Raw genomic sequence first — 26,689 nt, forward strand, 5'->3', positions numbered from 1 at the left:
TTGCACTACCAGGAGGAGCCAGCCTGGCTCCATCTGCTCAGTTATCCCTCACAGGTAGGTACTGTGAGGCTGCTGTTAGGTCCACCTGAAGCTGTCCCTTCTCATGGGGCAAGTGCTCCAGCCCCAGCCACCTTGGTGGCTTTCTGCTGTACTTGATTGGCCTTTCCTGGGTCAGGGGGCCCAAAATGACACTACTCTAGATGCCTCTACTAAGCACTTGTTAGACCACGTGTAATCCCTTCCCTCGGTCAAGCTGTGCTTCTGGTCATACAGCCCAGGGTACCCTTAGCTGCCTTTTCTGGCTCATGTTGAGCTTGCTTCTTGGGGAGGAACCATTTGCTGTGTCTACCTGCGGTAGCATTTAAAGTATATTCAAACAAATCTTTGGCGCAATATGTGGTAGCGATGTGGAAATGTACTGTTTTAAGAATAAATTTATTTCTGTGCTATTGTTCTGTTGCAGGTCCACTTACTGTTTCAGATTTGGTAATTAATACCGTCATGTGAGTAGATCAATACAATTCTAATAATAGTATCAGGATATATTTAATCACAGGTACAAAATACTAGCTATAAAAAAATGCACCATATTTAAAACAATCAACCAACCCCCCTGTGCTCTTTGTTATTTCTCCTTTAGCCCCCAGTGATAACACTTGAGGGTTCTTTTAAACCACTTTAAACTACTTGCTTTTCTCTCGTGTGTCTTGAAATGGCTGAATGGAACCAACAACTCTGAAGCTAAGGTTCCCCAAAAGCTTTACTATGTGATTGATTAAAAGGATCTGTTTATTGTGCATGAACTTGCATCAGATTTTACAAACTACATGCCACTTTAAAAACATGATGGAATGTGCATATTCTTACTCCAGACCCTGCACTGAAGATGATATATAGCTTCAATAGAAGTATTCATTTCAGCAGCTTGAGTTTTACAGATTGTTGCAACTGTAAAGGCTTAAAATGTAGTATGAAGGGCAAAAAAAAGTCAAGGATAGCTTAGTATTTTCCCTCTTGTCACAATAAACAGCCACTTTGGGGTCACACCACCAAAGTTAAGAGCAAGTATTCTGAAAGGATATGATACACTGTGATACACTCTTCCGGTAGATTAAACATATGCAATATTTATTGCAAATGCTCAATTCCAAAATTGCAAGTTGTTAAAAACCAATTTTGTACTGCTGTTAGACATACGTATTGACAGATAAAAATCTAAGGCAGATAAAATCTTGTTAAGCAGTGTTACAACTTTCTTGCAGCATTAATCTGCTGCTTGAGAAACTGCAAGCACAGATGAAAACTCTGCTAGAATATTCTCGTGAAGTGACATAAAAAATAAATGGCAAAAGATAGGTTGCAGTTTGGATTATTAGCAGTGTTACCTTTTAAAGTGATTTTTTTAGCCTTAGCTGAAAAAAAACCATTGAAAGCTTGCACTAGTTTCTGGATTCATTGCCCTCCCCCATTCTTACTCTTTCTGGGGGAGAAATCCAGAATTTTTTTAATTAGAAGCAAAGTACACAACCAGTGACTCAAATCTAATCATCACTCGGGTATCTCAGTATCCATTTCTCTTATAAAACTTGGCTCTTGCAACCACATCATTGGCATAGTCATTGTGGGTTGTGCCAATATCCATTCTATCATAGCTCTGGACGTTGTTAGCTCCCGCATTATAGGCTGAGATCCCACCTGAAATGCGAGTGAAAGACACACATAAACAGAGGTGATACTTCATCAGTAAATAAGCAAATAAACATCACAATTTAAATGCATTGCTTTATTTTGTAGCTCTCTTTTCACGAGTACTATTGGCCATAGTATTACCGTTTCCAGCTATTTTTGTCACTGAAGCGTTCCTTTTCTGTTTTAACTTTGTGAAGAAATCATAATTTCCTCCTTTACATCCAGACTTGGTGATCATTGTCCCCTTGCTGTATTTTGCTAATGTTAACATCTTCAGTTGTATGACTGTTTCCTTTTGTGCGTATTCCTTCATGCCTACCCCCATTAATAACCTCAGGCATATTTGTGTTGTAGTTAGAATAAAGAGACCCAACCACGACTGCTTCAGCTGTAATCGGTGCTCAAGAATACAACGTTTCCTCCAGAGAGGACCATACGTTTTCAAAATTAATGTGTTCCTTCTTCAGAGTTGCCAGGATAGTAGCTTTTTGTAGGTGGGTATAGAAACACAAAACAAATGAAATGGAGGAGGGGAAAAACCCACCCTTACTCCTTGCAACTGAAAAATGTCATCATATTTGCCAAGTTTTCCAAAAGCCTGCTAGAAAGCTAACCAACTCTTATTCCTCTATTCCTTTCAGTGAGTATTAAGGAATATTATTCCACGCCTCAATAAAACATAGGGACTGGAATGTGTTCAATTTTCTGAAGTGCTTGGTTTCACAGTGTTATTGCACTTGACTTATATATGTGTGAAGTGTTTTAAAGCTGACAAAACTCTACCTTTGAGCTGCTGTTCCTTTGTCCAACTTGGGAATTTCCTCTGGATTTCCTTTATCATCCCACATAAAATCTCTGTGCCTTGTGCTAAGTGCTCTTCACTGTCCCATGACCCGACAATCTTATGGTACCGTTTGTCAACCTGAAAGTGAGACAGCAGTATCAGCACACCAGAAACCCCGCTATTTATCCAGAGCTCTTCATTGCTTACAGGCTGCTTTTATTAATTTTGATCTTTAATCTCATGGTTTACCTCTTTTGTAATTGTATAGAGAGGAAGCAAGCTCAGCTCAAAGCGCAGGCGAAGCTCGCAGATGTGTGAATAGCAGACTATCGGGGCACTGAAGAGGAATGCCTGCCCCACCTCCTTGTCTGTCAGAGCCTTAAAAACCCAACACAGCTGCTGCTGTAAAGGTGACAGGGTGCAGAAAGTGGGCTTACTGCTGTTCAAGCTTTTCCAGCTGTAAGGTGACTGCCCCTCTCCTCCCCAGCTGCATCAAGGGTGGGAAAACCCCGTTTTTTTTCTAGGCATCTCCCCTCGATCTCTGCCCCAGTTCTGCTCTCCTTCTCCTCCTCCTCCTCCTCCTCCTCCTCCTCCTCCTCCTCCTCCTCCTCCTCCTCCTCCTTCTCCTTCTCCTCCTCCTCCTCCTTCTCCTTCTCCTCCTCCTTCTCCTCCACCTCTTCTCCATGGGGTAGTAAAGCGCAAGTCTGAGGGGGCTGGAGCTGTTACAAAAGCAGATCCCAATGCATGCAGCAAATGTTTAGGGATTGTATGGATAAGCATACAACTTGGCAAACAAGTGAGACGTGAATGTAGGCATGAATAATGAAGCAAGATCCCCCACTAGCCAGGCCCCTGTGGTGCATAAATGCTAATTAACCTGACTGTATGTAGCTGCAGCCTACAGGCCTCCGTGCCTAGTTAAAAAAAAAATGCTTTTGAAACAAGATTTATTATCTAAAGTATGAAATAGGAATAACTAATCTCTTCATTCCCAAGAGCACGCTGGGAAGCAAGCAGCGGTTTCACAGTGCAAAAGCAGTCTGCTCATGCCCTGACACTCACTGGAGTCCTTTCCTGGTGCCGGGAGCTGACAGCTGGGTCAGTGTTGGCTTTATTCTGGCCAAAGAGTTGGCTGAAAAGGTTTAGGGGGCTGCCTTTCAATGGGGACCTTGCTACTCTTCTGACTTTCTGCTTCAAAAGAAGGATGAGGTTTGTGTTTTTAAGAAGGTTGACCATACCTGCATTAAACCAAATGCGTTTCCATGGTCACCCCAGCCATCCTTCAGCACTGTCCCAGCATGCGACTCTCGAGAGATAATACCAGCAATCACAGCTGGATCAACACACTTGCTGTTGCCAGCTTGTGTAATCTTGGCTTGGTATTTCTCCATGTTCTTCAAATCTTTTTCTGCAATCTTCTCTGAGGCAGGAACTCCTACAACACAATGTGCATGACTTTTCCTTTCATTTTTAAAATCAGAAACTAATTGTTCTAACAGTCATTATGACTGAGCTGACTTTTTGAATCCTTCTGAATCTGTTTAGAGACAAGCAATGATAGAATTGACCAATTTTGCTGAAGGGTAAGTGCCCTAGAAATCAATACACAGATGATATAAAAGATATTTTTTCAAATACAGAGGGCGGTTCTCTAGTGTGCAGACTAAAAGGCAGGTCTTCTTGTTTTAAATCTAAGCCTTTGGGTGGATTAGTCCCAGATTTAGTTTCTTTTAATTTAGGACTACAATGAGGAAATATTCAGAAACTTAGATCATGAGGGAAACCCTCTTAAGGTGAGAGAGAAAAGCAGGCTCAATGGCAGGCGTTGGATGCACCCAGCAGACCTTGCATTTTCTCTGTGATGGTCTTGAATATCATCTCAAAGGCAACTCTATTCCCAACATAAACTTACATGCCCAAGTAGGATCTTTGTTGGTTGTGGGAAAATCTGCTCACATGGCAATGACGGACAGCCAGAGACTGGGATCCGTAATAGGCATGAGCTTGTGCATGGATGTAAAGGGAGATGAACAACCAAATTAGTGCCTACCTGCATAGCTCAGACCTTCTGGTTTCGCAGTTGCCTCCGAAGCTCCAGTTGTGTCAACGTTCAGTATATTCCCGTAACGCTCCAAACAGCCTATGAGCAGTATTTACAACCAGATGTCAGGCCAGCGCAGCGTGTGATGCATGCCGTTGAAATGTTTTCAGATCCATGACTGAAACCCATGGCATCATTTTGATAATAGTGCAGGCATTTGTGCTAGCTGATGCAGTCATGGTATCACATGCTCTGGAAAGGATTACCTCTCAGTCATGCTAGCATAAAGCCACAGTGTAGCTTGTGAGGTGAACTAGCTTGTGCACAATTCATCTCCTCAAATTTTAGCTTGCCTAAAACTTAGCTGTCTAGACTAATCTTGTGACTTGGGCTGCCCACACAGCCAATGGAGAAAGGCACCTCCAAAAGGTGTTTTTTCTATTCCAAAATAAAAAAAAAATCTGTGAGAATCAAAAGAAATCCTACCACTTACTGGCTCCAGCTTGCTTTTCCATAGCTACTGTCAACAAGAAAAATCGAAATGAAACATCCTTCAATTACATTACAATTTCTCTGACTTGCAGTTTGCAATTTATCTGCATTTTCTGTTGTCTAAACACGCCGTTGCAGAAGGGAAAACATGCAAACAGCAACTGAGAGGAACAATGCTAACCCGAGCCCAGCAGTTAATGGAAAACAGACTTTGGTACAGTGAATTATTTACAAGAATATCAGACAAACATCACAGACCTGACATGTTTGCTGCAGGATGTCTCCCCACTTTCTCGCCGCACTTTGTAGAGGCAAACGGGCTTTTTATCTGCTGATGGCGTGTTAGAGCAGCTGACTCAGTGCACTTCCCACATGTCACTGGTATTACGGGAAACAGGAACGCCTGACAACTTCTTGTGTGTCCACCCAAACACAACAGGGTTTCTGCTCTGCAGCACAATGACGATTTTAAAAATGAAATACCTTTTAATTTAATTTAAAACCCCCGTTGCTAACAGTTTGGAACTAGGAGTGGCCTCATCTGAAAACAACCACCCACCTTCAGTTGTTGGGAGCAATAATGTGCTGACAATGGGGAAACAGGAACCTGCGCTTTTGGATGTGATAAGGTTTTTGCAGGCAAAGACCCAGCAACAATAACATGACACAGAGCTGCAACCGCTGAGAATTTGGATATGCAGAGACTATGCCAGGTCCCTGTTGTTATCCCCTCTTGTACAGCCACAACAAAGGTGAAAGCACAAACCCAAATCAGCAGGCAGTGTGGATTAAAGCTACTGTAGCTGTTCAGCAGTATGGAAAAAAGCCACTGGGAGGCAGACCTCCCCATCACTGCTAATCCATCCCGACGTGCTTCTGCCCCGCGGTAAATTTTGTGAGGGTGAAATGCTGTTTTGCTCTTTCATCAGCTTTTCCGCATTTTAAGCTGGGGAATTCAGCCCATGTCACTGCGTTGAAAGATTCAATTCCGTAAATTTTTCCTGTACTGTTGATACCTCCCATAGAGAACCAGCTGCAAAAAGTCACAGCAGCCCATGCATGGAGCTCTTCTTGTTCACGATTACGAGTGAGTATAAAGAAGGTTGAAACAGAAGCAAGTACGTCTGGTAGGAAGGAAAATAGAACAGATATGGCTCATACAGAAGTGACGTTAAAAAAAATTGAAAATTCAGGATACCACTGAAGATGATTCACAAACCAGCAATCTCCAAACGGCCTGTGCTACCATTCCCTTATTGCTGGGGGAGAATCATAAAAGATGTACCAGTTTGCTGCTTCTACATCACCGTAATTCAGGCAGGCAGGCAGATCTCCCATGTTTTCTGGACCCCTATCCAGAAATTATTGTTTAATCATATATGCGTGCATGGAGTCTCACATGTCCTGGGAAGTATTTTCCTCAACAAACCCATGCTCAGACTACTGGGGGCGAATGGCATGTGGGCACGGTGGTTCATAACAACAGCCCTGTCACCCGTGCGGTGTCAAGCAGGCTGCAGCGAGAGCTTGGGAGCTGCCGCAGGCTTGGTTCTCCAGGGTCGGAAAACCAGTTACGGCTTTTGCCGGTGCTCTTTGCAGCATCTCTCACTCGTCCCATGGCTCACTTGCCGCGGAGGAGGCAGTACGTAAGCCACTCTGCATTGCAATCTCTCCTGCGATGTCAGGGGTACAGGTTGTGGCTTTGGGCAGCTTCAAAAGTGCCCCAAATCATGGTTTATGTCCCAGATTCCCCTTGTACTCACTGCTAGCTGAGGCATTCAGCAACCTCCAATTCAGCTCCAGCTCATCTAGTTCTTCTCCATCTTTCAGAAACACTACAAAAAGCCTGTCAGAGTGTGGTTCTGCCATGAAACGTGATCCCTCGTGTTGAGCTCACCTCAGAGCACCATGAGCTCTGGTCATGCTGCGGGTTGCCCTACCGCACTGCAGCACCGGGACCGGTGCTTCTTCCCTCCCCAGAAACCGCTGCTGAATTCAGTCCGTTTTGTCTGTGCAGCTGCGCCAAAGGCAAGGGCATGATCCAAAGGTACACATACATGACCGAAGGAATAATTTAACTTGTTGATTGTATGTCAGGAGGGCAAAAGCCTGAAAGAAAGAGGTGGAAGAGAGCGAGTTGGTTAAATCTGGTTTCCATCAGTGAGAGATTTATCGAGACAGAGACTTAAGTACAAACTGAAAACATTTGGTGTAAGAACTGAGATAATAGCTGTGGAGGCAGGCCCTGGCATTTTTCAGAAGCAGATTATGCATTAATTGAAAGGGATTCAGAGCATTGTTTCTCAGTGTGGGTGTGAGTGTTGGCTCATCTGCAAAAGCTTCCTCTGAAGAATATCCATGTTAAGCTCCTGAGAGGGCAGGTGATATCACACAGCCTGGGACAAGGCAGCTTGGAAATGTTTTCAATTAAAGGCAAAGCAATGACTAGTGTGCTTTTTTTTTTAACATCATGCTGCCGAGATGAACAAAATTTAGTCTATTTTTAATTTGTGTTTAACTATTTTATATTTAACTGCTTTTAAACTGTATTTAGATGTTTTTTAACTGTAGGAGCGTGACTTGACTTGTTTCTACTGGATTTACTTTTGCTTGTGTTGTCCTTGGGTGTGTCCTGTCTGGCTTTGCAGCATTTTTGATACCCAGAGAAACAGTGAAATAGTGACCTTCTCAGGTTGGAAGGTGGAAGTTGGGTAATCCTGCTGGGAAATGTTTAAACAATGTGTGATGGCAGTTGTGATATATGTTACTTTTAGCTCTTGTTTATCTTCAGTAATGAGTGGTAAGGATCTCTTCTCGTAAAATAAAACAAGTCTCTCTTCCATTCTGGTAAGCCAGTAGTTCAGAGTTTTGGCATGCATTTAATAGATGTTCTCTCTGTAAATGAGAGACACCCAAGGAGGTCACTCAGGACCTGTCTGATACAAAACAATGTTTAAGGCAGCATAAAGAAACTTAAGAACCTGCTTTTAGGCCCTTCCTGCATTTCACAAAGAATCACACAAGTCCAATTGTAATAAAAATTTTGAGTGGATTATTCTTCACATGTTTTGCTGCTGCAGACTTATTTTAGAAGCACCCATAGCTTCTCAGTGTTGGATGTGGGTTTAAATTGACTTGGATCAAGTGGCACTTCCTTTTTTTTCCCATCTAATTTTTAGGTAGTGTAGTCCCATCAGTAAACTATACCCTTTGTGATACATGATTCTCAGCTACTGCTTTGGTAAATTTTTTTTCTTTTCTGTAATAACAGTTCATATTTGAGGAATTAACTTAAGACACCATTGTAGCAAAGCTCAGTTTTATAGTTTAGCATTTAAACAATCAAAAAGACATTAAGCCTGATAGTGCAGATCCAAAAGAGCATTGAAAGAAGGAAAGAAGGCTGTGGCTGTTATAGGGAACAACCTGCACCATACATTTCAAAACCCTGCTGGTTTTATTTATTGGTTTCAAAAGTCCCCAGTAGTTTTTGCAGAAGTTCTACTTGTCCCGTGAGCAGATGTAAAGCCCCATGCTGGAGAGCGCAAACAGGACAGAGCCGTGAAACTTACACAAATTGCACAAATTTCAGTGTCTTTTGTAATAAGTTCATGTTTGCAAACCTTGGGTCCTGCAAAGCCGAGCTGAGACTTTAGATAAATTCTCAAGTATTTTGGAAGTCTTGTTCATGACCTCACCTAAGTACAGCAAAGACCGTTCTTGTTGTAAGATAAATACTAAGGAGCAATACTTAAATGCTTTGTATTCATTGCTAATTAAAAATGAAAGCCAAAAATAGGAAACTACATGTATTTTTGCATTTATGTATGTGTAGTTGTTCTACTCTGTCCACATGGACGTGGCAAACCTCTTTTTACTTCTTTCCCTTTCCTGGCTGTCTATTGCGTATAGACAATTATAGCTGTCCTTAGCACGTTTTTTCTTGTCTGAGCTGTCCCAGTTCTGCAGTCTCTTCAGGTCACATTTTCTTCACTTCTGATCACGGTTGTTGCTGTGGTTTTGAGGTTCTCCAGTTGGTCTCCATCTTCACTGAGCTATGGCTACCTGAACCCAACGCAGTCCTTAGCTGAGGCTTTTCTGGTGCTGGTTAGCACAAAGGCTTCGTGTGTCTTGCAGACACTATGATGTTGTGCATCCTAGTGTGGTGGTTGCCTTTGCACCACAGCAGGACACTTCTGCCCTCCCCACTCCCGTCTCCCACCGTGCTGCCTTGCTCTGGGCCTGGGCTAGGGATGCTGGCAGTGTTAGTCCCTGGGCCAGAAGGCAGGAGATGGTGGATGTTGGAGACTAAATCCCCTCTGTAGCTATGGGAGGCAAATCCTGGCATGCAGAGCGCAGCCCACCTCGGTGGCGTGGATGGGGAGAAGGTGAAGTTGCCACCCATCCACCTGGAGGGATGTCTGCAGTGAACGTCTGCTGTGAGGTTTGCAGCCATCTCTGTGTGTATGTAAGGAGGACCTTGTGAAGATATATATTAAGCCAATTATACCTTTGCTAAGGCAAATTACAAAGCTTTGGAGTTTTTTTCCTGAATAAGAAAGAAAAAGGCAAGATGTTTTTGACATGTATTTATTACATGACTACTGGAAAACTGCCAGGAGGTAGAAAATACTGAGGTGCTCATGTTTAACTGTAAATGCACAACGGCCCTTATCTCACCTGACATTGGCTGTATGGGCGCGGTGGGAGTTAGTATGGAGACTGCCAGTGCTAAGACCTTGCCTTCAGAGGTACTACTGAGCAATTTGGTACAAGGTAAGATAAGAGAAAGTAGCTTTAAAACATGTATGTTTTACATAACAAACACAAGTAATTTCATAGCAGGTCTAGCTGAAGTGTCAGCAAGGTGCCTTCCAGCTAACGGAGCCCGTGGGCCAGTGAGCCATGGGACAGGGACATCCCGCCGTGCTGGTTCCAGGAACTACTGGCATGAGGCATCTGCAGAAGTGATTGTTCAGAGTCAATCTGCAGGACTAATGGGTTGATCTAAGAGTTGAATAGTCATCAGCATTTGTTACTTCTGGGTGATTTGTGCAGCCTGTATTTAAAAAAATTAAGTGAATCACCTGAGTACTCAAGCATATGCTGTCAGACAGCCGCTCCTGCAGGGTGGCAGCGAGGCAGACACCTCCCAGCCTACCTTCCCATACAAACTGCTCACAGCACCACGTGGGCTGTGGTGATGGCGAGCAAGGTCTTTCCAAATCAAGGTGACCTGCTAGGACAAGTCTGTCATTACAAGACACATTCAAGAGCAAGCCGGGAAGGAAAGTCAGCAAGGGAAAATCAGGATCAGTAGGTTACAAAGCCAGGCACAGGGCTGACCTCCAGTGCAGCTCAGGTGAGGACCCAGGGCAAGGTTGTGAGCTTAAATGCAGCTCCTGAGCCAGCAGGCAAAAGGTGCATGGGAGGGCAGAACAGATGAGGCTCGTCATGTTGCAATATAAGAGCTGACCTTCAATGCAGGCAGCTAGACCCCTGGGAGAGAGGGAGAAGGGGCTGCAGAGCCCATCAGTGCAGTCAGGGCCCCAGACAGCATGGTCACCTCAAAGCTGACTCTTCTCCAGCTCCCTCAGCCTCTCCGTGTGTGTCCTGTGCGCCCGCCCTTGGCCACCTTGGTGGCCTCTTCTGGACTCACTGCAGCGTGTCCGTGTCTCTCTTGTATCAGGGAGCCCCAAACTGCACACAGTGCTCCAGGTGTGGTCTCACAAGCATGAAAGAGAGGGAAATGATAGTTCCCCTTCCTGCTGACTAGAATTTTACTAATGCAGCTCAGGGTGCTCTTAGTCTACATCTCTGTGAGGGCCCATGGTGTCCACTAGGACCCTTTTTGCACAGCTTACTTTCTAGAGAGTTGCCTCCCAGCCTGTACTGGTGCATGGGGTTATTCTGTCCCAGGTATAGGGCTTTGCCTTTGTCTTAATTGATCACCATGGGGTTACCATCAGCCCATTTCTCCAGCCTCTCCAGGACCTGCCATTTGGTATCATCTGTGAACTTGCTGGGAGCACTCTCTGTCCCTAGTCTGAATTGCTGCTGAAGACACAAAGCAGTACCGGCTGCAGGATCTGTCCCTGGGGGATGCCACTAGCAACTGGCCACCAGCCGGACCCTGTGGCACTGACCATCATACTTTGAGCTGGCAACTTTCTAGCCAATTTTCTACCCACCTATCCAGTCCATGTCTCACCAGTCTGCTATAAGGATACTACACCAGGCTGGGGCAAAGACCTTGGCAGGTCAAGGTATACCGTATCCGCTCCTCTCCCCTTCTCCATAAAGTCAGTCATCTTGCAGGAGGCAAACAGGCTGGCTGGGCACTATTTACCCTGTTTAAATCTATGCTGGATGTTTTCAGCATGGTCTCTAATTGCTCCTGGGAGGATGTGTATCATAACTCTGTGCACTGTTAATGGCTTTGGATTGCATTTTCCTATCCATTTAAGATGCTTGCAGCCAGTGGTTTTTCTAATTATTTTGACATACAATTATTCCCAGTCCCAGAAGCTCATCATGGAAGAATAGAGGAAGTTCCCTCAGCATGCAAGTGGATGCTGGTGGGAAAGGCACAGCTCGCACTACTTGCTGCCAGACCAAACCCAACTCTTTCTTTGGCCCTCGAGAATGAGCGTCACTCAGTCCTGCATGCATCTACCCCTCTCCTTCTGTTGCCTTTCCACCCTCCCACCCCCAAAATCATTTATCCTGGGGTCAGGTGGGATAGAGTTAATTTTCACAAAAAGCTGGGAGGGGGCACAGCCAGGACAGCTGACCCAAACTAGCCAAGGGAATATTTGATACCATATGACGTCATGCTCAGTATGTAACTGGGGGAGCTGGCTGGGGGGAAGAGGGATCGCAGCTCAGGAACAGGCTGAGCATTGGGTTCCGGGTGGTGAGCAGTTCCATTGTGCATCACTCGCTTTATACATTCTTTTTTTAGTATTATTGTTATTATTACTTCTTCCCTCCTTGTGTTGTCCTGTTAAACTGTCCTTATCTCAGCTCATGAGGTTTTACCTTTTTCTTCCAATTCTCCTCCCCATCCCACCCGGGGGGAAGGAGTGAGCGAGCAGCCGCGTGGTGCTTAGTTGCTGGCTGGGCTTAAACCACAACATAGTTCAATTCCGGGTCTAGAAGGAATAGGAGCACCAAAATATACCAAACTCAAAGACTGCTGTTTCCCTGAGTGTCACTCTTCTCAAGCAGCAGAGAGGGCAAAGAATTTTGTGAAGGGCAAACATGTATTTCATCCTGTTCCCTTCTCAGTTTCAGTATCTGCCTAAAATTAACATCAGACTTATCCAAACTTTGCTAACACACATGACAATATGAGTACATTGGAGTCCTGCTTTGTTTGCTAATAACACTTTTATTCAATTTCTGTTTGCTTATTTCTGTATGACTGAAAGCATCCGTCTATTCTATGCATTTATATGAAAAATTAGCATTCAGAAAAAAATGACTATGCCACAGCATAATGTAAATATCAAGCAGCTTTGAAAAAATAAATCATGAAGCTAATACCCAAGGAAGTATTTTGCCTTTTGATTTCTTAAGAGAATGACAGATTTTGCCAGAAATGTGTTTTAAGATCTGGAAGGCAGCAAATTATCAATAGCAAAACAAGGTATTCCTCATAACTCAGAGAAATAAGTAGATAGCAGACAAAAACATTAAGATTTTGGTAATATTCCCTTTGTAAAATCCAAACCATATTGCTTGTAAGGAAACTATATGACTGGTGTCTTACTGAATATTGTTTAAAAAATTCAGGGCTTTAGTCTGCAAATTCTTATTCCTGTAAATCATTCCTGTACATTTGCATCTCTATGGGTTTGCAGGGTACAGCTGCTCTGTGTCTTGTCTCCCTCAGGGTTGTCATGCAGGTGATGGTAAGGAAGTTACTCAGTAGAGATTACCGAGTCTAGTATCCGTGTTTCTTGTAATACTGGGCTCGCGCAACCACGTCGTCGGAGTAGTCATCGTGGGTGGTGCCGATGTCCATTCTGTCATAGCTTTGGACGTTCTTAGCACCAGCGTTGTAGGCAGAAATCCCACCTGAAACAAAACTCCAAAAGAGCTCATACGGACTTAAAAAAACCAGGGAAAATTCCAGCCTGATGTGTTCAGCTTTTACTGTTTTGAAAGCTTTCACTTATCAGGACTTTGGAAGGGGAATAGGCAGCGTTATCAAATCTTCTTTGACTTAAATGGGGCTCTGCAAACAGCTTACAATTTTTCCTGAATCCAACAAAACATCTAAAAGATACTGAGGTTTTGTGTTCACAGATATTTGCAGCTTGATGAACTTGTACCGTTTACCTGGCCCAGCACAAGGCCTTCATTTATACTGGGCTTGTTCAGAATAAAATAGAATGGGATCATATCATATCATATGATGTCATATCATGTAATATATCATATATCATATCATATCCAACATAATCCTTGTAACTTCTCACTCATTCTTGGAAACTACTGCTCTTAAAGGAGAGCTGAAACACACTAATACATTGCATTATCTTTGTCTCGCAGCTGTGTATATGCTACTCCATATGCTGTGTTGAAAAGCAGAGGTATCTGAGGCAGCTGTGAAACAAACCTGCTGTGGCACCCCAGCAGTCCAAGGGGGTTGCAGGGTGCAGCCTGCTTTGAAGTGGGCAGCTATTCGATGTTGTGCAGCACAATTTTGCAATTCCCTGAGAGCAAACAACTCATCTCCTTTGTCAACAGAGATACAGTGAACTGCTGGCCCCATTCCAGTAAACCACGGAGCTATTTGTTAACCTGAACGGCTGTAGGAGACTCCTCATGGTTAGATAAGGAAAGCTCAGCTCTTATATAGACTAGATTTCAGGTGTATAAATATTTGCCACATGGTGGTGGAAATTCAACAAGACTGCCATACTAACGAAAGGCAGAAACTACACAGAATTGACAAAACTTGTCTTTTGCTGGTGAAATAAAAGAGAGATGAAAAGCTAAGCCACAGCCTGCTAGAAACGTAGTTTTTGAGAAACACGGGAACTAATTCAGTATGTTCTCATCCTAAAGTTTTTCTTCTTTCCTGGACAAAACCTGTGGCTTGTACCTTACCCTTCAGCTGTTGATCCTTTGTCCAGCGTGGGAACTTATTCTGTATTGTCTTTATCATCATGATAAGTATGTTTGTGCCCTGGGTAAGATGAGCTTCACTGTTCCATTGTCCCACAGGTCTATGTGAGTTTTTGTCAACCTAGAAATATCAAAACAACAAAAAGAAGTCATTTCCCTGCTGTAATGGATGATATGTTTAGGAGTCTTACTTTTATTTATATGCTATTTGTTTATCAGGTTTTAGTGGAGTATCAGCAAATACCTGCATTAAACCAAATCCATTTCCATTGTCACCCCAGCCATTCTTCAGTGCTTTGCCGGCATGAGATTCCCGGGAGATGATGCCAGCAATCAGGGCTGGTTCGATGCACAGTTTTTCACCAACTTTCTTAATGAGTGTTTTATATTGATCCATAGCTCTTAGGTCCCGTTCAGCGATCTTTTCTGAAGCTCTAACTCCTGTAATTAAAATCAAAAGTAAATATATTTGCTTAATAACTTTTAAAACTCAGAATTGTCTTTCACCTCTCTCTTTCTAAAACAGACAGAATTACACCAACATTTTGTTTGCCTTGCCTGTGGGAGGAGGTAGATGATCGCCTACAGCGATATTATGCAGGCTCAGCAGCTAGTGTGTGTTCAGCACTTTGGAAATGTGAAGGATCTGGCATTATTGTCCCATGGAGAAATGGAGCTGTCTGGCAGAAGAGGGATACTCACCAGAGTAGGGTAAACCCTCTGGCTTTGCAGTTTTCCTTGAAGCCCCAGGGGTTCTAATTCTGTTGACACTGCCGTAGCAATCCGTGCGGCCCTGGGAGGCACCTGCAGAGGGGACACGGAAAGGCTCAAGCAGTAAAAAACTTTTGTGACTGCAAGTAAAACCCAAGGGGAGGCTGCACCCCGGAGAGGATGGGTGCCTCTGTCCCTCTTTGTGATGGAGAGGAGGGGGGGGTCCTGCCCTGCGCCCAGCACCCTGCGCCCAGCACCCTGCGCCCAGCACCCTGTGCCCTGCACCCTGCACCCTGCACCCTGCGCCCACCCGTCCCTCAGGGGCCACCCCTCCTTCTGCAAGACTCACAAGGGGACCCAAGCACTCTCTCCTCAGATGGACTTTAATGGCAACCGAGATTTTGGGGAGGGAGGTGAGGAAGTGCATCAGTGTCTCCTGCTTCCCGGCCCCGGGGAGCGCGTGCCTGGCTGCTTGGGGTGAGACAGCGAGGGATGCCAGACTTACCCAGGAGGGCAGCAAGGCCCAGCAGCACGAGCATTGTGTACGTGGAGCGGTTCTTCCTGAGCATGCCAAACAGCCTGAAAATCAAACAGTCAGCACTGGCACGCATGAAGGCACAGATATATTTCACTGCTTGCCAAATAAACACAAAGAAACTCTGAGCTGATGGGGTGTTTCTCTTGGTTGGGTAGGCAAAGCAATACACAAATGGAGCTGTGTCTCTTTTTATAAGAGACTCCAATGGCAACTCTCCTGCTCTGGCACAAACCAGGCTGCAGCCATTCAAAAGAGATATGTGACCTCTCACTTCTGCTGGTGTTCCAAACCCGTCTCTTCTACAACACACTGGTAACTTCCTCCAAATATCAAACCCCAATATTTAATTCAGAAAACAGAATTAGTAATGGTCAGTGCCCTGTGCTGCTGCACTCCCACCATGAACGCCCTTATTCCGTATACAAACCACCTTTGCCATACCTGGACAGCTTCGCCTGAATCTCCTCAGACTTTCTTTGTACCCAGAAACTGGCACTTTCAAGATGCAAGCTGTCCAAACCATTGTGGCTACCTACTTTAGGGTGAGTTGTACTCTGGGACCACCCATTTCCCCCCACGGGCTGTGAGGGGAGCCTAGGGAGATAGGCTCACGTATGGATGAGAGCCATGTAAATCTAGGTGACCTAAATCCAGAACTACAGGACAAATCTCAGTATCCTTATTCAAGCAGAAATCTCAGGCAGGAAAAAGCTGCAGCCTCTGGGATGCCAAGGAGGTGGTATTGCTGAAGGGAAGGAGAAGAGCTCCCACCCTGAGCAGTGGTATCTTACCTACTTGTCCACAGCTCAGCTTCTGGCACAGGACTGAGGTCTGGGGAAGTTTAATATATAGGGAAAGCAACTTTTCATTCAGTAGTAATCTGACACTATGATGAAATGTATTGAGCTGTGGTTTTGTCAGACTTAACAGCATTTCTTTCTCATGTAAACAGAACCTGCAGCACTATAGACATTGGCGTGGTGGCAAGTATGTACTCAGGAGAGGCATTTCCTGGATTTCCAAAGAGAAGAAGAAACACCTGATTTTTCTCTGGGTGTCTCTCCATCTACATCTTATAGTTCACACCCTATTCCTGGCAGGAGCCATGGTGAGGGCTGAGCTAAAGACCCAGCATCCAGCTGTTCTGCAAGTGTTTGCCTCAGTCCCATCCCAGCAGCCCGGGCTGTGTCCCTACTGCTCAAGAAAAGAGTGCTGGGACTGACCCTGGGCTGTTGGCCACGTGGCACGGAGGGGCATGTAGCCCTACCGCCTGGGCTAGCTCTTTCCTGAGAGACTGGCCGTGTCCATGCTGGTGGCCCATCTCCCCCTGCCTGGGGGGGGTGCTCCCGTGACAGCGTGCTCTGCCGATACTGCTTGTCAGCAAAAAAAAATAATGACACTTTGTTGTTTCAGCTTTTTTTTTTGTAATAGCTTTTAACGAGTCCAACGCATCTCTGAAATGATTCAGACAACCCTTTGCCTCAACACTTCTCTCTGCTGTGGAGGCGGGAGGTTTCTGGCATATGCCTGCCTGTGAGTAGAGGGACTGTAATGAGCTGGGCATTTCCAAACACTGAAACTGCGTTTGCCACCTGGGGACAGACACCAATGCTAAGGATACCGGTGTCACGTTAACGAGGGGTTATTTGCCTGCAGCTGCCCAAGTCAGAGGGTCTTGGAGGCCCTTGCCTCCGTCTACCAAGCTCCTTGCCTGCCCTCGAGAGACCTCTCCCTCTGCTTCCCAGCCACGCTTCTGCACGCTCGCAACCCTTTCCCTGCCACCTCACATGCCAAAAATACCACAGGGGGGAAAAGTATTGCTCGCTGTGGGTGGGAGAGTCTGGCTGGTGTCTTTGTGTTCGGGCCGAAAGGAGTTGTTTAGGATGACCTCCCTCCCCTTGGGACCAATGACCAAGTTCGTGATCCCCCTGGACTGAATTAAGGTGAAACGACACCAGCCAACTAGTTTAACCATTTATTAATACAGAATGCAAGGCATGAGGGTAGATACAATAACTAAATGGCAACTACTTAACTAGACAACTCAACTACACAAACGAGTCCCATGCCACATGTATAAAGAGAGAAGGAGAGAGAGAGAGAGAGAGAGAGACAGAAGATATCACCACCCGTGGATCCAGCGGCGTCCCGTTGGTCCTCTTGATTGTTGGTGTCTTGGTGGTGGGGGATCCCACCCCTAGCTCCTGATGGCACCATTTTATACAGTCCGAGTCCCAAAGTCTCCGCCCGGTTCCAAGAAGTAGTCAAGGCAACGGCACATTTGCCACAGAGACTTTGGTACCCACACAATGATCGTGTGGTGTCTCCAGTCCATTGCGTATGCGGATGTGTTTTTTAGGGGGTCATCGGTTGTCGGGTGCCCCCGTTAAGTGCCGTGACCACCAGACGACCTTTCGTTGCGCCTGTGCCGTAGCGTGTTGGCAGTTATTGCGCCAGGCTGTGGGTTCTTGTGCAGGGCTCTGCCTTGTAAACCGGCATCTTGTGGTTTCTTCTGTGCCAAGAAATGTTTAAGACAAATGTTTGTCCCCTACACTTTGGAGGCTGTGGTTAGTCTCCAAAAGGTGCGTAGGGGTCAGAAAGCAAAGCGCAGGAGGGCTTGTTGGGCACAGCTTTATCAGCAGTGGGTTTGACTTCTTCTGCTGATGCTTTTCTTTGCAAGCCCTGTTTCCTTCGATGGTGTGGATGCACAGGGTCTCATCCCACCTCTGACAGCATCTTCACAAGATGGAGCCGCTGCACAAGGCTGGCTGTGATGAAAGAAGCGGCACATTGCTCCCCCAGGTTTACCTTCATTATTTAATACCTGGGCAGATGAGTGCCTCGTGGACCTGGCATATTTGCTGAAGAAGACTGATATTTTAACATTATCTCTTGGAAATCTCACAGAAGGAGATGCTGATAATGAATAGTGGAGTGGGAATTTCCCCCCACTTTTAGTTGGAGCAAGGCAAATAACACTGAGTCCGTTATTAACTGGTTGCTGTGGTCACTGGATTAGCTGAACCTCTCTCTGCGCCCTCTCTGTCTTCCCCGAGGGCCCCCTCCACCCCCACAATTTCACCTCTCCCACGGGGCTCGTGCTCCCGTGGTGGGACTGCAGTGCTGGTTTTCTCAGCTGCTCTGCTCTCCTCTGCGCCTGCAGTGTATTCTCCCTGGTAGTCTGCAGTCAGAGGAATGAGGTGGCCCAAAACAACCTTCTTAAAATGTTGCTTCTTTACCTCTAAAAGCAAAGCCCAGCTTTGCGGGGAGAAGGGATACAGATGCCAAAGTGCCACTTGATATGCTAGGTGAGCTGTTTCAGTCCAAGCCCATTACGCCTGGGGTGTTGGCATCACTGTTTTGCTGATTCTTCCTTGCCCAGCCCTTGACTGACCTGTAAACCACATCGGTGCTCCCGGAGCCAACGCGGGGAGCTCCTCTGTGCGACAAGCTGTGCAGCATCCATGCGAGCAGCTCCTTCATCGTCTCTCACCATGTGTGCTGAGAAGATTAAATCTATGTTTTCCATTCTTCCCTCTGGCTGCACCTTCACAGACCCACAGAAGCACAGAGTGATGGAGGCTGGAGAGGACCTCAGGAAGTCTCTAGTCCAACCCCTTGCTCAAAGCAGTACCAACGTTGAAGCTAGATTGGATTTCTCAGCTCCTTGCACTGCCAAGTTTTGAACACCTCTGAGGACAGAGGTTCCCCAGCCTCTCTCTGCAACCTGGTACAGTGCCTAACCACCCACGATTTTTTGTGAAAAACTCCTTTTCTTTTATCAAGTCTAAATTTGCCTTGTTGTAACATGTGACTGTTGCCTCTGACCCTCTTGCTGTGCACCTCTGAGAAAAGTATGACTCCACTTTCTCTATAAGCTCCACAGAGGTATCTGGAAATGTCTCCCAAAAGCCTTGTCTTCTCCAGGCTGAGCAGACCTAGTTCCCTCAGCCTCTGCTTGTATAACTTGTGCTCCAGCTTGGTGGCCTGCACTGGCCCACAGCATATCAGGGTCCATTTTATACTGAGGAGCCCAAAATTCAGCACAAGTGCAAAGTAGATGGGAGGGATCACTTCCCTGGACCTGCTGGTGATGCTTTTCCTAATGCAGCCTAGGAGGCTGTTGGTTGTCTTTGCTGTAAGGGTGCATTACCCACTTGTGGTCAACTTGCAGTCCACCAGGACTCCTACAGCTTTCTCCACAGAGCTGCTTTCAAACTGGCTGGTCTCCAGCATGTACTGGTGCCTGGGGCTTTTCTGTGTCAGGTGCAGGACTTGGCAGTGCCTGCAGTTGAATTTCATGAGATCCCCGTCTAGCCTGTCCACATTCCTCTGACTGGCAGTCCTGTCCCACCAAGCACTTGTGAACCGTTGGTGCTGGGGACACTAAACAGTACTAGCTGCAGGATCAGTCCCCAGGGGATGCCCCTAGTAGCTGGCCACCAGCAAGGCTTTGAACTGTTGGCCATCAACCTTTGGCCACAACAGCCCAGCTAAATTTTCAGCCTCCATGTAGAGCAATCTGACAGTCCTTCTACTGAAATAGCTTGGGTATGTGGTAAGTGCATGACACCTACCTATAATACATATAGCAAGGGCCACAATGATCCAGTCAATAAATAGTATTCATGAGCTATCAGTAGGCAGCTCTTCATTGATCACAGCAGTCACATGGGAGAGACAATTCTGCTTTACCCAGAAGCCAGACTGCAGGGCACTGGATCAGATCCAGTACCAGCTACTCTTTTCTCTCCTGTGTCTGGCAGGAGGGAAGGACAGCCTCCTGCAATTAAATGCTGAGGGCAGACATCTGTGGGATAATCTGGTCCCCTATGTGGCCCTTGTGTCTCAGGCATGCAGCCACATCTTGTTAGAGATTTTCTCTGTTTCTAAGGAAAAGGTACAAAAAATACTCTGCCAGGATTTTTATTATTATGACAGGAATCTATATTCCTGATTTCTCTAACCGTGCACATATCCAAGCCCCTCCTGAACTTTGTCAGTTCCTTGATCTGAATCAGCTGAGGTGTGGCTGAATAGGCAGAGAATTAATAAAACCTGATTTAAAGGACAGAAATGGGACCAATTTTCTCCTTGCCTGCCTTGCAACAAGAAACCTCTCCAGTTCTTGGAAATGAAGTGTTTCTGGAAGGCCAAGGGCTGCAGCAGGGCAGTTCACGGTGTGAAGGCACAAGAGAGTCTCGGGTCAGCTGCATCCTCGCTGTGTGGGTTTTTTCATGCTCTTGAACATTTCTCCTCTATTGCTAATTAGATTAATAAGGGTAGGGTAAGAAACGAGTGATCCTAGTTATGCCTTCAGGGCAGACACTAGGCTGATAGAAGCTTCCCAAAGCAATTAAGCCCATTTAAGCTGTGGGAGGTTACCCAGCCTTTGGCAGGGAGGCAGGATGCTCTGGGTGCTGGGAGCTGCTGCGCTGGGGGCAGGTCCCTCATCACAAGGCTGCACTGTGGCCTCGTGGGGAAATGCAGGGCCTTGTAGATGGTTGAGGCATGGGAAGAACTGGCAAAACTTCATGGATGAGAGGAGCAGCCTAGAAGGGGTAGGCTGCACCTGAGCTGTAACACAGCCAAGCTGTGGCACTGGAAATTAAAGAGCTTGTAGAGGAGCATTTCCACTAGAAGCAGGGGAAGCTGAGAGATGCAGAGGACTGACATGTTCTACAAGGTGGACATGGCTGACATTCAGTTTACCTCTGAAAAAAACAGGAGGGAAATAAGCATCATGATCACAATAAATGAGAAAGACAAAATAGAATAATACAGTGGCAAGGGTTTGGCACATGCAATATTAAGCAATGAAGAGAGGGCAAACTTAAAAGAGCTTCTGCACAGATCCTAGAGGCTTCAAAAGCAGGCTGGATGAACCCAAATGCCTGGTGCCAAATGACATCCCTGAGATAGCAGGTATCTCAGAAACTTGGTGGAGGCTAGGAAACCAATGAGATACAGCACTGCCAGCCTTATAGGAACGACAGAGTAGGATGTAGAGGTGGAGGAATGATGCCGTATGTGAAGGATAAAAATGTAACAGCATAAAAATGTTACAGGAAAAGAGAAGCATCCTAAAAACCTGTGAGTGGAAATCCTAGTCACTACTGACAAAAATGCTGTAGTAGGACTGTACTATTGATCCTTTAGGAGGACAGTGAGAGTGGTCAGTGAGACCAGAGAAGCAGTAAATACAGGATGGAGGTATGAGTGAGAGCCTGCGTACAGGCTGAATCGATGCCTTGTCAGAATGAGATGCAGAAGCAGAATTTTTGGTTGCAATAAGTTCCTGCTTGCAGGAAGAGCTGGTCCAAGAACCCACAGAAACAAACGCTAAAGAGCGGTACAACGGCTTCATTTGAGGGGTGTTAGTGGGAAACTGCTCTGAGGTTACAATCCCACAACATGATCACTTTTAACACTGAAATGGGAAAAAAACAGGCCATGTGCATCCACTATGGGAGTATTCGGTTTCAAGGAAGGCAATTAAATAAACTAAGGCAAGCGTTAGAAACAACAGTCTCCAGCAAAAAGGAGCAGCTCCAAACCAAAGAAGCCTGCAAGCGTCCTGGAGGCTGTTCAAAAATACCATGTTAGAAGTAAAAGAATGCCACAACTCAGGAAGAAAACAAAATGTTGTCCCCTCAAAGGAAAAGTTACGGTGACTGCCATAGGGAAAAGGCTGCTCTGCAGCAAATGGAAAACTTGTCCATCTGAGAATTGGTGTTAAATTGACATAAAACACAGGTCACATGTAAACAAGGAAAAGGACTGAAAAAGGCCTTGGAGGGTGCCTTGCAAGGGATGCTCAAACTGTTAGCAAAACATGAAAAGCAGCTGGGGGAAGGTCAGGGCTGCTTGGTGAAAAAGGTGTGAAAGGGGGACTCAGGGGTGACAAAGCCTTCGTAGTCCTTTGTAGCCTTCCTGCCGGTCTTTACTGTGGAGGCTGTGGGGAGGTTCCCACCCTGGGACAGTTGACAGGAGCCAGATTAATTCAGTATAAATAGGAAGTAAGTACTGGAGCAAACAGAAAGCCTTCCTGCCAGTGACTCTGAGCCGGCTGGGGGCACTGGGCTGTGCCACAGCAGAGCAGGCAGCCTGGGCAAGGGCTCTGCTGCCGGGCGGCATCAGTGCCGGCATGCCGGTGGGTGCCTGGTGTCACCCCCGACTGCAGCACCGGCTCCAGAAGGGTCCTTGGGACCACAGGCTGGTGCCCGTCCTGGGCAATATAGGAGAGTGTACGTTAAAGGTAAGATCACTGAGATGATGGATAAACCTGGTCAGCTGGGAGACGGTCAGCCCAGCTCCCATAAGGGGCAATCCTGCCTTGGATCCTGATGGTCTTCTGGGACAGTGTCAGTGAGTACGTGGATAAAGGCCAGTGGGTGAAGTATAGCTAGGTCTTCAGAAAGGATTTTATAAAGATTCAAACCAGTATTATGAAGGAACCTATGGCCATGGCTTTGCCACCCAGAAGGCTGTAGAGGCCAACAGCACCAGCACATTCTCAAAGCGACTGGATGGATCCATGGACAACAGCGCCGTACAAAGGGTGGGTGTGCCTCCTGCCACCCCTGTTAAACAGCTGGGGGTGCTGGGCTGGAAATGGACCGCAGAAAGTAGCCAAGCTCATGTGTCCTCCCTAGGCAGCATGTCCTACTGCTGCTGCTGGAGGCAGACTTCGGGGGTGATCGACCACCAGTATGACCCACACAGGTTTTCTCATGTTCATCTGACATCTCCAGTTTAAAGTGGGGCTGGTGTTGCCCTTTCTGGCCTAGATAAAACATGAGGTTGTTTTTATCAGGAAGAAAACCCCATAAGATGAGCCCAGTATTTTGGGGTGCGGTCCCGAGTGTGCCCAAGGCAACCACCAGAGAAGCACTGTCCTGGGGACAGCTTGCTGGCTAGGAAATCCCAGCCCACTTTTTCAATGAGTAACAAAGGAGAACAAACCAGTTATTCAGCACTGCATTGCTGTGGTGGCATTTCCCTTTGTTTTCTGCATCTGTCAGAGAGAGAGACATGGACACGTGGCTCAAACCATTCCGACTCCGGCATTCAGAGTCAGTCATCAGAGCAATCTGTTCACTCACATGGCTTATGGCTCTAGCCCCTGGGGACTTGTTTTTGGCAGTGGTTTCCTACTGCTTCAGTTACTGCTGAAACAGGTTGTTTAACTGCTCCCTCTACCTGGTGTCTATGAAAGCCAGTCATTGCAGCCTCGGACTTCAGACAGATCCCTGCCTGAGCCACGGAGAGATCAGCCCATACCACCTGCAGCTTAACAAGTCGATGAGAGAGAAAGCTTGCCACCTCACACTTGCTGTTTATTGTAAGAAGCACATTTAAATACATTTCCCAATACTGACATTGGTCGTAAACCAAAGCATAGGACCCTTACAGGGAAGATTTTTCTTCCCTGTCTGTCATTTGTTGTCTTTTCGATTTGCTGACTGCTGATTGTGATGCAGCGATGTTAGCCTGGAAAGGTCCTTAAACAACACCTATTGCATTTCCCCACTCCACAGCAGCATGATATACAGCTGCTTTTACATGTTGGCCTTTGTTCTTTAAAACGCCCAGTGAATGTTGCATTGCTTCATTACCCTGAAAGTTTTCTGAAGTATCCAACACAAACCTGCCAAACTCAATGCTACTTGCCTTACCCTCAAGGGGAAGGGAAGAACGTGGGTCATTGCCCTCCCTTTCTTTTGCATATTAGAAAATCGTGACTTTGTCCTCTTTTGCTTTTCTGGAAAAAAAGAAAATCTAATTCCGTGTTTCCTATAGGCTGTATGTTCCATTTGAGTTGTGATCCTCCTGAGCACATTTTTGTTGGTGCGACAGACTCAAACACTGTAGCCGAGCCTCACTGATGCTGACAGCTGAGAGGAGAATTACCCCAGGTGCTTCATACACACTGCTATGATAAAAATAAATCCCCAGATGGGATTTTCCCCTCTTCTTTTTTTTCTCTTCCCCCCTCCCCTCGCATCGACTTGTTCGGTTCCCACTGGACCCCCCAGCCCTTTCCACGGGAAGGTCTCCCACCCGTTCTGCCCCTACTTACGTCGCTGTTTGAGCTCCTCAAGTGTTTTGCACCTGTGTTTACTTTATTTCGGTACTTTGGTTCCTAACTGGTTTTCGTAGTTTTTAACCATCAGTGGAAGTGATCGTGTTGCCTCTCAGCGTAACCCATGGTTTGATAGCTCTTGTCCACCATTCATTTTCTGACCACAAATTTGAGATAAACTGGTGTAGGACAGACTTGTGTGGCTCCACTTGAAATGTCTCACCAGTTTGACCACAAGCTGCTGATAACCAGTGCTTTTTGTACTTATCTTAAGGCCCTGTGAGGGTATTTCGGGTTTGTGTGGCGCAGTTTTGGCCGTGGGGGAGGGGGCCGCAGGGGTGGCTCCTGTGAGAAGCTGCTAGAAGCTTCCCTGGCTCCAAGTCAGACCCACCTCTGGCCCAGGCCAACCCAATCAGTGATGGGATGACAGATTTAAGAAGGGGAACCTGCAGTGAGTAGGGGGATTGGAATGTGAGAGGAACCCCTCCGCAGATACCGAGGTCAGTGAAGAAGGAGGGGGAGGAGGGGTGCCTGAGGAGGTTGATGCCCCCGCAGCCTGTGGTGAGATGGCAGGCTGTCCCCCCCAGCCCATGGAGGGGAGCGGGGGAGTGGAGGCCCCCAAAGATGGCCGAGACTCCATGGGAAAGCCTGCGCTGGAGCAGTCTGTGACTGAAGGACTGCAGCCCGTGGAAAGGACCCACGTTGGAAAAGTTTGTGAAGGACTGTCTCCCATGGGAGGGACCCCATGCCAGAGCAGGGGAAGTCTGAGGAGTCCTCCCCCTGAGGAGGAAGGAGCGGCAGAGACAACGTGTGATGAACTGACCACAACCCCCATTCCCCGTCCCCCTGAGCCACTGGTGGGGAGAAGGTGGAGAAGTTGGGAGTAAAGTTAAGCCTGGGAAGAAGGGAGGGGTGGGGGGAAGGTGTTTTGAGATTTGGTTTTACTTCTCATTATCCTTGTTTCGATTTGATTTGTAGTAAATTAAATTGATTTTGTTTTTTCTCCAAGTTGAGTCTGTTTTTTGCCTGTGACCATAAGTGGTGAGTGATTCCTCCCTGTCCTTGTCTGAGCCATGAGCCTTTCTTTATATTTTCTCCTACCTATCCCACCGGGTGGGAGGAGTGAGTGAGCGGCTTCATGGTGCTTTGTTGCTGGCTGGTTTTAAACCACAACAGAGGGAACTTCAGATTCCTGCCAAAAGCCTTATCGAGCTCATGATGGCACAACCACAGCTTCTCTTTTGGCCACTTATCTGGTGAGATAAGGACTTTTGGTTGGTCTGAGGTGGTTTTTCCCTGCTTAGCCAGGCTGCCGGAGCCCTCCTGACTGTTTCTCACTGCTTTGTCGTCGCCCAGGTGCTCACGAAGCAATCATTCAATCCTTCACTCTGGCATCTTCCTCAGTGTTGCAGCCACGTGTCCCGGTCTGTGATTCCCCAGACCTTTCTTTCCCCTCTGATTTGGCTTTTCTCTTTCCTTACCTACTGTGGTGGGTTGACCCTGGCTGGATGCCAGGTGCCCACCAAGCCACTCTATCACTCCTCCTCAGCAGGACAGGCTGGGGAGAAAATAAGGTGGAAAAAAACTCACAGGTCAAGATAAAGGCAAAAGTTTAATAAAGCAAAAGCAAAGGTCATGTGCAGAAGCAAAGGAAAAACAAAAGATTTTTTCTCTACTTCCCATCATCAGGCGATGTCCAGTCACTTCCCAGGAAGTAGGGCTTCGGTACATGTTGCGGTTGCTCCAGAAGACAAGTGTCATAATAACGAATGCCCCCCCCCAGTTTCTCTGAGCTTTTGTTGCTGAGCAGACGTCATATGGTATGGAATATCCCTTTAGTCAGTTGGGGTCAGCTGTCCTGGCCATATCCCCTCCCAAGATCTTCCCCACCCCCAGCCTACTGGTGAGGGGGGAATGTTGGAGAGACAGCCCTGAGCTCAGCAGTGCCCAAAACACCGGTGGGTTATCGACGCCTTTCCAGCTGCCGATACAGAGCACAGCACTAGGAGGACTGCTATGGGGAAAAGCTGCCTGTTTTTTTTAGTAGACCACAGGTCAAAAGGGTGACCAAGAGTGCGACTGCAGCAGCCCTGTGTACACCAGCCAGATGAGTAACTTGCAGTAACATGGACACAAGTGACCAAGAAAAGATCAGAGGGAAAAGCAATCTGAACTCACTGCTTGTGAAGAAAGCTTTTGCTCAAATCTTCA

At 46.5% G+C, this 26,689-nt stretch overlaps 2 protein-coding genes across 8 annotated transcripts; both read right to left on the reverse strand.

The window, feature by feature from the left end:
* Nucleotides 1–771: 771 nt before the first annotated feature.
* On the reverse strand, nucleotides 772–5,496 carry LOC128135273 (lysozyme g-like; the record flags this gene model as incomplete). The annotated part of the gene is made up of 5 exons (XM_052774058.1): nucleotides 772–1,695; nucleotides 2,473–2,611; nucleotides 3,712–3,908; nucleotides 4,524–4,613; nucleotides 5,265–5,496. Coding segments are annotated over 5 exons (792 nt in total), but the record flags the coding sequence as incomplete, so codon positions are not given.
* A 6,883-nt stretch (nucleotides 5,497–12,379) lies between these two features.
* On the reverse strand, nucleotides 12,380–17,625 carry LOC128135280 (lysozyme g-like). Of its 7 annotated transcripts, none has more exons than XM_052774069.1 (6): nucleotides 17,508–17,625; nucleotides 15,361–15,486; nucleotides 14,847–14,948; nucleotides 14,389–14,585; nucleotides 14,127–14,265; nucleotides 12,380–13,088 (listed from the first exon to the last, which is right to left on the reverse strand). In XM_052774069.1, the coding sequence occupies exons 1-6, from the start codon at nucleotides 17,608–17,610 to the stop codon at nucleotides 12,955–12,957; spliced, it is 801 nt and encodes a 266-aa protein (XP_052630029.1). In that variant the 5' UTR covers nucleotides 17,611–17,625; the 3' UTR covers nucleotides 12,380–12,954. The 7 variants fall into 7 exon arrangements, with proteins under 7 accessions (XP_052630029.1, XP_052630034.1, XP_052630033.1 ...); XM_052774074.1 differs by having other exon boundaries at nucleotides 15,361–15,434; nucleotides 17,523–17,599; XM_052774073.1 differs by having other exon boundaries at nucleotides 15,361–15,434; nucleotides 17,508–17,581.
* Nucleotides 17,626–26,689: the final 9,064 nt, after the last annotated feature.

Source organism: Harpia harpyja, chromosome 22 (assembly GCF_026419915.1).
Source record: "Harpia harpyja isolate bHarHar1 chromosome 22, bHarHar1 primary haplotype, whole genome shotgun sequence".
NCBI classification, from domain to species: Eukaryota; Metazoa; Chordata; class Aves; order Accipitriformes; family Accipitridae; genus Harpia; species Harpia harpyja.

What these genes read in the sequence shown, in the direction of transcription:
- LOC128135280 (XM_052774068.1), bottom strand. Translation starts at nt 16,326, where the DNA reads ATGCTGTTAAGTCTGACAAAACCACAGCTCAATACATTTCATCATAGT. An exon ending in GCTGAGCTGTGGACAAGTAG is followed by an intron (nt 15,487 to 16,184) that starts GTAAGATACCAC and finishes TTTGGCAAGCAG; the next exon opens with TGAAATATATCTGTGCCTTC. An exon ending in AGAGGGTTTACCCTACTCTG is followed by an intron (nt 14,586 to 14,846) that starts GTGAGTATCCCT and finishes TTTTAATTACAG; the next exon opens with GAGTTAGAGCTTCAGAAAAG.